The sequence below is a fragment of the Euprymna scolopes genome, chromosome 30, assembly GCF_053919585.1.
Source record: "Euprymna scolopes isolate OS-2025 chromosome 30, ASM5391958v1, whole genome shotgun sequence".
In the NCBI taxonomy this organism is placed as follows: Eukaryota; Metazoa; Mollusca; class Cephalopoda; order Sepiida; family Sepiolidae; genus Euprymna; species Euprymna scolopes.
Window position 1 is genome coordinate 31,176,908 of NC_136511.1, and position 14,313 is coordinate 31,191,220.

Below are 14,313 nucleotides of genomic sequence, written 5' to 3' on the forward strand. Positions count from 1 at the left end.
AATTAAAATGCATTACGTAATTCATTACACACTTTAAATGCACTCTATGATGTAAACCTAAGCTAAATTGCTTATGTGATGTATGACAGAATTAAAATGTGATCTTTTGGATGCAGATTGTTACAGTCGATGCGAAATAGATCAGTTATAATAATGTTCAATAGTTTCGTATTATATACATCTTAAAGTTGTAGAAATATGTATATAGTCAGTTTTTTTTTTATTAAAGAATGAAATGGAGTTCTGTATAATTCGCTTGTGTATTGTATGACTTAACCCTCACAAGTATATGTTTCCTTATTATATAAATTTAAATATTTCGTTACTGAGTGATGTAAATTTCCCATGGTCAGCATCATTATCTAAAACGGAAAGAAATATATAAAGTATACTTATACGCATTTGTATGAATAAAAACAGTGTGTAGTGCAGTTTATAACTATAATAACTATTGTATGTATTCTTATAAAGTGACCTCTTTATTAAACATTAATAGCAAAGGTTTCAAAAGGAATTGGAAATCAGATCCGCTGGACTCTGAACACCACATGTGTCTCGGAATGCCACATGTTCATAAATCATTGACGAACGAGATACGTTTATTGTCCCGAGGCAAAACGACCTCCTGAAACAACGGTCACTAATGTTTAATAAAAAAATATGTGGATATATTTTTTATTTGTTTTATTAGCAAATAGATGATCAGTACGTATTTTGCAAATCGAAAATAAATATAAGTATATGTAAGATTATGTATAAATATAATATATGGAAGATTATGTATAATTTATGTATAAATATATATAAGATTATGTATGCATATAATATATGTAAGATTATGTATAAATATAATATATGTAAGATTATGTATAAATATAATATATGTAAGATTATGTATAAATATAATATATGTAAGATTATGTATAAATATAATATATGTAAAATTATGTATAAATATAATATATGTAAGATTATGTATAAATATAATATATGTAAGATTATGTATAAATATAATATATGTAAGATTATGTATAAATATAATATATGTAAGATTATGTATAAATATAATATATGTAAGATTATGTATAAATATAATATATGTAAAATTATGTATAAATATAATATATGTAAAATTATGTATAAATATAATATATGTAAAATTATGTATAAATATATGTAGGATTATGTATAAATATATGTAAGATTATGCATAAATATAATATATGTAAGACTATGTATAAATATAATATATGGAAGATTATGTATAAATATATGTAGGATTATGTATAAATATATGTAAGATTATGTATAAATATAATATATGTAAGATTATGTATAAATATAATATATGGAAGATTATGTATAAATATATGTAAGATTATGTATAAATATAATATATGTAAGATTATGTATAAATATAATATATGTAAGATTATGTATAAATATAATATATGTAAGATTATGTATAAATATAATATATGTAAGATTATGTATAAATATAATATATGTAAGATTATGTATAAATATAATATATGTAAGATTATGTATAAATATAATATATGTAAGATTATGTATAAATATAATATATGTAAGATTATGTATAAATATAATATATGTAAGATTATGTATAAATATAATATATGTAAGATTATGTATAAATATAATATATGTAAGATTATGTATAAATATAATATATGTAAGATTATGTATAAATATAATATATGTAAGATTATGCATAAATATAATATATGTAAGATTATGCATAAATATAATATATGTAAGATTATGTATAAATATAATATATGTAAGATTATGTATAAATATAATATATGTAAGATTATGTATAAATATAATATATGTAAGATTATGTATAAATATAATATATGTAAGATTATGTATAAATATAATATATGTAAGATTATGTATAAATATATGTAGGATTATGTATAAATATAATATATGTAAGATTATGTATGCATATAATATATGTAAGATTATGTATAAATATAATATATGTAAGATTATGCATAAATATAATATATGTAAGATTATGTATAAATATAATATATGTAAGATTATGTATAAATATAATATATGTAAGATTATGTATAAATATAATATATGTAAGATTATGTATAAATATAATATATGTAAAATTATGTATAAATATATGTAGGATTATGTATAAATATATGTAAGATTATGCATAAATATAATATATGTAAGATTATGTATAAATATAATATATGTAAGATTATGTATAAATATAATATATGTAAGATTATGTATAAATATAATATATGTCAGATTATGTATAAATATAATATATGTAAGATTATGTATAAATATAATATATGTAAAATTATGTATAAATATAATATATGTAAGATTATGTATAAATATAATATATGTAAGATTATGCATAAATATAATATATGTAAAATTATGTATAAATATAATATATGTAAGATTATGTATAAATATAATATATGTAAAATTATGTATAAATATAATATATGTAAAATTATGCATAAATGTAATATATGTAAAATTATGTATAAATATAATATATGTAAGATTATGTATAAATATAATATATGTAAGATTATGTATAAATATAATATATGTAAGATTATGTATAAATATAATATATGTAAGACTATGTATAAATATAATATATGTAAGATTATGCATAAATATAATATATGTAAGATTATGTATAAATATAATATATGTAAGATTATGTATAAATATAATATATGTAAAATTATGTATAAATATAATATATGTAAGATTATGTATAAATATAATATATGTAAGATTATGTATAAATATATGTAGGATTATGTATAAATATATGTAAGATTATGCATAAATATAATATATGTAAGATTATGTATAAATATATGTAAGATTATGTATAAATATAATATATGTAAAATTATGTATAAATATAATATATGGAAGATTATGTATAAATATAATATATGTAAGATTATGTATAAATATATGTAAGATTATGTATAAATATATGTAAAATTATGTATAAATATAATATATGTAAGATTATGTATAAATATAATATATGGAAGATTATGTATAAATATAATATATGTAAGATTATGTATAAATATATGTAGGATTATGTATAAATATATGTAAGATTATGCATAAATATAATATATGTAAGATTATGTATAAATATATGTAAGATTATGTATAAATATAATATATGTAAAATTATGTATAAATATAATATATGGAAGATTATGTATAAATATAATATATGTAAGATTATGTATAAATATAATATACGTAAGATTATGTATAAATATATGTAAAATTATGTATAAATATAATATATGTAAGATTATGTATAAATATAATATATGGAAGATTATGTATAAATATAATATATGTAAGATTATGTATAAATATATGTAAGATTATGCATAAATATAATATATGTAAGATTATGTATAAATATATGTAAGATTATGTATAAATATAATATATGTAAAATTATGTATGAATATAATATATGGAAGATTATGCATAAATATAATATATGTAAGATTATGTATAAATATATGTAAGATTATGTATAAATATAATATATGTAAGATTATGTATAAATATAATATATGGAAGATTATGTATAAATATAATATATGTAAGATTATGTATAAATATATGTAGGATTATGTATAAATATATGTAAGATTATGCATAAATATAATATATGTAAGATTATGTATAAATATAATATATGGAAGATTATGTATAAATATAATATATGTAAGATTATGTATAAATATAATATATGTAAGATTATGTATAAATATAATATATGTAAGATTATGTATAAATATATGTAAGATTATGTATAAATATAATATATGTAAGATTATGTATAAATATAATATATGGAAGATTATGTATAAATATATGTAAGATTATGCATAAATATAATATATGTAAGATTATGTATAAATATATGTAAGATTATGTATAAATATAATATATGTAAAATTATGTATAAATATAATATATGTAAAATTATGCATAAATGTAACATATGTAAGATTATGTATAAATGTAATATATGTAAGATTATGTATAAATATAATATATGTAAAATTATGTATAAATATAATATATGTAAAATTATGTATAAATATAATATATGTAAGATTATGTATAAATATAATATATGGAAGATTATGTATAAATATAATATATGTAAGATTATGTATAAATATATGTAGGATTATGTATAAATATATGTAAGATTATGCATAAATATAATATATGTAAAACTATGTATAAATATAATATATGTAAGATTATGTATAAATATAATATATGGAAGATTATGTATAAATATATGTAAGATTATGTATAAATATATGTAAGATTATGTATAAATATAATATATGTAAGATTATGTATAAATATAATATATGGAAGATTATGTATAAATATATGTAAGATTATGCATAAATATAATATATGTAAGATTATGTATAAATATATGTAAGATTATGTATAAATATAATATATGTAAAATTATGTATAAATATAATATATGTAAAATTATGCATAAATGTAACATATGTAAGATTATGTATAAATGTAATATATGTAAGATTATGTATAAATATAATATATGTAAAATTATGTATAAATATAATATATGTAAAATTATGTATAAATATAATATATGTAAGATTATGTATAAATATAATATATGGAAGATTATGTATAAATATAATATATGTAAGATTATGTATAAATATATGTAGGATTATGTATAAATATATGTAAGATTATGCATAAATATAATATATGTAAAACTATGTATAAATATAATATATGTAAGATTATGTATAAATATAATATATGGAAGATTATGTATAAATATAATATATGTAAGATTATGTATAAATATAATATATGTAAGATTATGTATAAATATAATATATGTAAGATTATGTATAAATATAATATATGTAAGATTATGTATAAATATAATATATGTAAAATTATGTATAAATATAATATATGTAAGATTATGTATAAATATAATATATGTAAGATTATGTATAAATATAATATATGTAAGATTATGTATAAATATAATATATGTAAGATTATGTATAAATATAATATATGTAAAATTATGTATAAATATAATATATGTAAAATTATGCATAAATGTAATATATGTAAGATTATGTATAAATGTAATATATGTAAGATTATGTATAAATATAATATATGTAAAATTATGTATAAATATAATATATGTAAAATTATGTATAAATATAATATATGTAAGATTATGTATAAATATAATATATGGAAGATTATGTATAAATATAATATATGTAAGATTATGTATAAATATAATATATGTAAAATTATGCATAAATGTAATATATGTAAGATTATGTATAAATGTAATATATGTAAGATTATGTATAAATATAATATATGTAAGATTATGTATAAATATAATATATGTAAAATTATGTATAAATATAATATATGTAAGATTATGTATAAATATAATATATGTAAGATTATGTATAAATATAATATATGTAAGATTATGTATAAATATAATATATGTAAGACTATGTATAAATATAATATATGTAAGATTATGTATAAATATAATATATGTAAGATTATGTATAAATATAATATATGTAAAATTATGTATAAATATAATATATGTAAAATTATGTATAAATATATGTAGGATTATGTATAAATATATGTAAGATTATGCATAAATATAATATATGTAAGACTATGTATAAATATAATATATGGAAGATTATGTATAAATATATGTAGGATTATGTATAAATATATGTAAGATTATGTATAAATATAATATATGTAAGATTATGTATAAATATAATATATGGAAGATTATGTATAAATATATGTAAGATTATGTATAAATATAATATATGTAAGATTATGTATAAATATAATATATGTAAGATTATGTATAAATATAATATATGTAAAATTATGTATAAATATAATATATGTAAGACTATGTATAAATATAATATATGTAAGATTATGTATAAATATAATATATGTAAGATTATGTATAAATATAATATATGTAAGATTATGTATAAATATAATATATGTAAGACTATGTATAAATATAATATATGTAAGATTATGTATAGATATAATATATGTAAAATTATGTATAAATATAATATATGTAAGATTATGTATAAATATAATATATGGAAGACTATGTATAAATATAATATATGTAAGATTATGTATAAATATAATATATGTAAGATTATGTATAAATATAATATATGTAAAATTATGTATAAATATAATATATGTAAGATTATGTATAAATATAATATATGGAAGACTATGTATAAATATAATATATGTAAGATTATGTATAAATATAATATATGTAAGATTATGTATAAATATAATATGTGTAAGATTATGTATAAATATAATATATGTAAGATTATGTATAAATATAATATATGTAAGATTATGTATAAATATAATATATGTAAGATTATGTATAAATATAATATATGTAAAATTATGTATAAATATAATATATGTAAGACTATGTATAAATATAATATATGTAAGATTATGCATAAATATAATATATGTAAGACTATGTATAAATATAATATATGTAAGATTATGTATAAATATAATATATGTAAGATTATGTATAAATATAATATATTTAAGATTATGCATAAATATAATATATGTAAGATTATGTATAAATATAATATATGTAAGATTATGTATAAATATAATATATGTAAAATTATGTATAAATATAATATATGTAAGATTATGTATAAATATAATATATGTAAAATTATGTATAAATATAATATATGTAAGATTATGTATAAATATAATATATGGAAGATTATGTATAAATATAATATATGTAAGATTATGTATAAATATATGTAGGATTATGTATAAATATATGTAAGATTATGCATAAATATAATATATGTAAGACTATGTATAAATATAATATATGTAAGATTATGTATAAATATAATATATGTAAGATTATGCATAAATATAATATATGTAAGACTATGTATAAATATAATATATGTAAGATTATGTATAAATATAATATATGTAAGATTATGTATAAATATAATATATGTAAGATTATGTATAAATATAATATATGTAAAATTATGTATAAATATAATATATGTAAGATTATGTATAAATATAATATATGGAAGATTATGTATAAATATAATATATGTAAGATTATGTATAAATATATGTAGGATTATGTATAAATATATGTAAGATTATGCATAAATATAATATATGTAAGACTATGTATAAATATAATATATGTAAGATTATGTATAAATATAATATATGTAAGATTATGTATAAATATAATATATGTAAGATTATATATAGATATAATATATGTAAGATTATGTATAAATATAATATATGTAAGACTATGTATAAATGAATATATGTAAGACTATGTATAAATAAATATATGTAAGATTATGTATAAATATAATATATGTAAGACTATGTATAAATAAATATATGTAAGACTATGTATAAATAAATATATGTAAGATTATGTATAAATATAATATACGTAAGACTATGCATAAATATAATATATGTAAGATTATGCATAAATATAATATATGTAAGATTATGTATAAATATAATATATGTAAGACTATGTATAAATATAATATATGTAAGATTATATATAGATATAATATATGTAAGATTATGTATAAATATAATATATGTAAGACTATGTATAAATGAATATATGTAAGACTATGTATAAATAAATATATGTAAGATTATGTATAAATATAATATATGTAAGACTATGTATAAATATAATATATGGACGATTATGTATAAATATAATATACGTAAGACTATGTATAAATATAATATAGGTAAGACTATGTATAAATATAATATATGGAAGATTATGTATAAATATAATATATGGAAGATTATGTATAAATATAATATATGTAAGACTATGTATAGATATAATATATGTAAGATTATGTATAAATATAATATATGTAAGATTATGTATAAATATAATATATGTAAGACTATGTATAAATATAATATATGTAAGATTATGTATAAATATAATATATGTAAGATTATGTATAAATATAATATATGTAAGACTATGTATAAATATAATATATGGAAGATTATGTATAAATATAATATATGGACGATTATGTATAAATATAATATACGTAAGACTATGTATAAATATAATATATGTAAGACTATGTATAAATATAATATATGTAAGATTATGTATAAATATAATATATGTAAGACTATGTATAAATATAATATATGTAAGATTATGTATAAATATAATATATGTAAGATTATGTATAAATATAATATATGTAAGACTATGTATAAATATAATATATGGAAGATTATCTATAAATATAATATATGGACGATTATGTATAAATATAATATACGTAAGACTATGTATAAATATAATATATGTAAGACTATGTATAAATATAATATATGTAAGATTATGTATAAATATAATATATGTAAGACTATGTATAAATATAATATATGTAAGATTATGTATAAATATAATATATGTAAGATTATGTATAAATATAATATATGTAAGATTATGTATAAATATAATATATGTAAGATTATTTATAAATATAATATATGTAAGATTATGTATAAATATAATATATGTAAGATTATGTATAAATATAATATATGTAAGATTATGTATAAATATAATATATGTAAGATTATGTATAAATATAATATATGTAAGATTATGTATAAATATAATATATGTAAGACTATCTCTAAATATACTATATGTAAGATTATGTATAAATATAATATATGTAAGACTATGTATAAATATAATATATGTAAGATTATGTATAAATATAATATATGTAAGATTATGTATAAATATAATATATGTAAGATTATGTATAAATATAATATATGTAAGATTATGTATAAATATAATATATGTAAGAATGTGTATAAATATAATATATGTAAGATTATGTATAAATATAATATATGTAAGATTATGTATAAATATAATATATGTAAGATTATGTATAAATATAATATATGTAAGATTATGTATAAATATAATATATGTAAGATTATGTATAAATATAATATATGTAAGATTATGTATAAATATAATATATGTAAGATTATGTATAAATATAATATATGTAAGACTATGTATAAATATAATATATGTAAGATTATGTATAAATATAATATATGTAAGATTATTTATAAATATAATATATGTAAGATTATGTATAAATATAATATATGTAAGATTATGTATAAATATAATATATGTAAGAGTACGTATAAATATAATATATGTAAGATTATGTATAAATATAATATATGTAAGATTATGTATAAATATAATATATGTAAGATTATGTATAAATATAATATATGTAAGATTATGTATAAATATAATATATGTAAGACTATGTATAAATATAATATATGTAAGATTATGTATAAATATAATATATGTAAGATTATGTATAAATATAATATATGTAAGATTATTTATAAATATAATATATGTAAGACTATGTATAAATATAATATATGTAAGATTATGTATAAATATAATATATGTAAGACTATGTATAAATATAATATATGTAAGATTATGTATAAATATAATATATGTAAGACTATGTATAGATATAATATACGTAAGATTATGTATGAATATAATATATGTAAGATTATGTATAAATATAATATATGTAAGATTATATATAAATATAATATATGTAAGACTATGTATAAATATAATATATGTAAGATTATATATAAATATAATATATGTAAGATTATATATAAATATAATATATGTAAGACTATGTATAAATATAATATATGTAAGATTATGTATAAATATAATATATGTAAGATTATATATAAATATAATATATGTAAGATTATGTATAAATATAATATATGTAAGATTATGTATAAATATAATATATGTAAGATTATTTATAAATATAATATATGTAAGATTATTTATAAATATAATATATGTAAGATTATGTATAAATATAATATATGTAAGATTATGTATAAATATAATATATGTAAGACTATGTATAAATATAATATATGTAAGATTATGTATAAATATAATATATGTAAGACTATGTATAGATATAATATACGTTAGATTATGTATGAATATAATATATTAAAGACTATGTATAAATATAATATATGTAAGATTATGTATGAATATAATGTGTAAGACTATGTATAAATATAATATATGTAAGACTATGTATAAACATATGTAAGATTATGTATAAATATAATATATGTAAGATTATATATAAATATAATATACGTAAGATTATATATAAATATAATATACGTAAGATTATGTATAAATATAATATATGTAAGATTATGTATGAATATAATGTGTAAGACTATGTATAAATATAATATATGTAAGACTATGTATAAATATATGTAAGATTATGTATAAATATAATATATGTAAGATTATGTATAAATATAATATATGTAAGATTATATATAAATATAATATACGTAAGATTATGTATAAATATAATATATGTAAGATTATGTATAAATATAATATATGTAAGACTATCTCTAAATATAATATATGTAAGATTATGTATAAATATGATATATGTAAGATTATGTATAAATATAATATATGTAAGACTATCTCTAAATATAATATATGTAAGATTATGTATAAATATGATATGTGTAAGATTATGTATAAATTTAATATATGTAAGACTATCTCTAAATATACTATATGTAAGATTATGTATAAATATAATATATGTAAGATTATCGAAATATCTGAGATTAAAATACATGAAGCTAAGAAAGAAAGGTGGCATGTTTATATGGCGTTAATACACCAAGATTAAAATAGGCTGGGATTATATATGAAGCAATTTAAATGTGGATATATGACTACTGGATGCATCCAAAGATTTGGGATTAACATCTGAAGACAAATTATTCGTAGACTAAAAATCTAGAATATCTGTATCTCTACTATTATATTAAAGTCGCTTTGTGTTTGCGTGTGAGTTACTTCCTTATAAGTTCCGAAACGGCTAAGCCTATCTTTTGAAAATTTCACACAAACCTAATTCATACGTCTGGCAATGTTCTTAGATATGTTGTGTACAGAGATTCTTCTAATAAGTATCGAAAATCGAAAATCGAAAATCGAAAAAATCCGATCCTAAAAAAAGTCTTTCTGATAGAAAAAAAAATGGGAAGACAAATTCTTCCATAGAAAACTGATGATGTGAATGATAATTATATGAAAGATTAAAATGATGGGAATTAATTTTAAATATGGCGTATAACGATACAGACTATTAAAATATACGCGTAATTATTATATGGACGATTTAACTATGGGTAATTAACATATGATAAAATTCAAACATGAGTGTTAAAATATGGTGGGATTTAAATATGGGTGATTAAAATATAGGCGAAACTATTACGACAGCGAAATATGTCAACAAATGGATGAAATGCATCTGAAACGTCGACAACACCTATCATTAGTCAACAGAAACGATCCAATTCTCCTCCACGACAATGTCAAGTGCGCGTTGCGAAACTGATCCTGCAGAAGTTAAACTCTGCCTCATCCACCATCCTCTCTAGACTTCTCACCTACCGACTGCCACGTTCTCAAGCATTTCAACAACTGCGTAAGAAATGCTCCAAAAACCTAAGCGATATCATAAACGTCTTCAGTGACTTCATCGCCACCAGAGCGCAAGGTTTTTACGTTACCGGAAAAATACACTTGCTTTGCGTTGGTAAAAGTGTGTTGATTCTGGTGGTGCCTATTTCATTCTATAAAATCCGCAAGAACTTTTTTGTCAACATGATAGTAGGCAGCCGACATTTTTTCTATATATATATATATATATATATATATATATATATATAGTCATCCACATACAGTACTGTTTCGCTGTTTCACAGGTCATCAGTGCGGCTAGGCAAGCAACTACCTCAAGCCAGGATCGAAACCCGACTGCCCATATGACAGTGCATTGCGCTATATATATATATATATATATATATATATATATATATAAATATATATATATATATATATATATATATAAATATATATATATATATATAAATATATATATACATATATATATATATATATATATATATCTTTTGGGGGGCACAAAAAGATCAAATTTATTTAACATGTTATAAAAAATTTAAAGGTTAGCTAACTTGTTTCGAACGTCGCTTAACAGAGTAAAATTGAGGTTTGGAAATTACGATAAAAAATGTTATGGAAATGGAAATATGGTGAGGATAAACAAAATAAAAAAAAAACGGGGGGGAAAATCAAATAGAAAACACATTACGTCCTAAAAGATCTTTTTTTCGCTTACAAAGAAAATGACTCAAAGACTAAATGTAAATGGCTTCTAAGATTTTCAAATGAAAAGACGAGTGCGACTTGAAAATGGAGAACAAGTAGACACTTAACATGAAGAGACGTAGGTATTATTCTAAAATGCATGCATTCGGAGGACCTGCTTTTATAACAGCGTCGACGACGACGGCTCTCTAAATTGTAGAGCCATGGTAATCTTGGGAATGTAAATAAAGACTGTACCTCCGTTGCTTTCCGTTTGGATTTGGTGACGCATCTCCCCACCTGAGTTAAACACGCCCCCAGATAATACCAACTCGCCGCGGTACATACAGCGCCTAGCCTTCCCAAATGGTCACCCATCTGGTACTGGCCAGGCTCGTCGTTGCTTTACTTCAGTGATCTGGCGAGAACCGGTTTGTTGACGTGATTGTGCCATATATTCTAAAATATTAGGTGTATAATGCATATCGAAATTTTGATGGCATGTATTGTTTGATGTAGAGAACAATTACGTTGACATACCGTCAAAGATGAGTCCGACCAGTACCAGATGATTGGCCATTTGGAAAGGCTAAGTGCTGTATGTACTGTGTTTAATTCACAGGGAGAGATGCGCCCCTAATCAAAACGTATCGTTTTTAATTGTCTTCTCGAGATTACCATGGCTCTATAATTTGGAGAGCCGTAATCGCCAACGCTGATAAAACAGCAGGGCCGCTGCATGCATAGTGTTGACACAGAAGTTCAATCTTTTCAACGTTCATCTGACGTAATGCGAACCGCAACTACATTTAAATGAATAAACAATGGAAGGGGGAGAACAATATTTTTTTTTAATGAGGGCAACATGGGTCTAGCAGAAAAAAAGAACTCGTTAATTCAATGCAAAATAACAATGTTATACAAAATACCCGTCTAGCTGAATCCACTTTGAAAAATTTCCCCCACTCTTTATCTGTGCCTAAATCAAAACGTGGATTCCATGAACAAAGCTGCTTTCTTAGAACTGCACGCCTGTGGAACTCTGTTCCGTCTGCCTGCTTCCCACCTGACTACAACTTGGATGTGTTCAAGTCCAACGTTAACAAATTCCTAATGAACTGCACCCTTAAGTAAACACAAATCTCCACACTAACGTAATGTACTTGCAATAACCCTTATCCCTCAGTGGCTTCCGGGCCTTGATAAGTGGTGATATATATATATATGGAATATATACTTACGTGCTGCTGTAAATAGTCCTCGTTTTGGGTTACCTGAAGATTAAACGAAGAGGAAATATGTGTAAAAGGAACAGAAAGAAAATGATTGGCGATTCCTTTAAAAGATGATATATTTAATCGATTAACGAAACAAGTTCGATTAGCATTCTAATTTGTATTTAACGGTTCAAAAGTTACGGAAAATCTAACCATGGGATCTGGAAAGATAGGCGGAAAATATCGCAATAGGCACACCTAAAAGGGACGAGTGACAACGAGCACTTGTACATTAGTTACATATGCGAGACAACCTTAAATTAGAACCTCATTCTAAACTGAAAGTTATAGCCCATTGATGTCGAATGAGTGCTTTTAGCCAAATTGATGGTTAACTATATTTGAGCTCATTTTAAATTAAATACCAAACCATTATTAATCTCTACCTATTGGGCGGATACCATAATTCGTAGTTCGCTGCACCTTATAACAAATGTCCGCACAAAATTTCCGCTGTATCGG

General features: G+C 18.8%; 1 protein-coding gene across 50 annotated transcripts in view; it reads right to left on the minus strand.

Moving 5' to 3' along the window:
* LOC145254558 (uncharacterized) overlaps positions 1-14,313 on the minus strand; it is a 170,533-nt gene that overhangs the window by 94,463 nt on the left and 61,757 nt on the right. For all 50 annotated transcript variants that reach the window (XM_080113142.1, XM_080113141.1, XM_080113127.1 and 47 more), the window contains one exon: positions 13,816-13,848. In XM_080113142.1, coding sequence (XP_079969268.1) covers positions 13,816-13,848 — 33 coding nt within the window. The remainder of the gene's footprint in view (positions 1-13,815; positions 13,849-14,313) is intronic.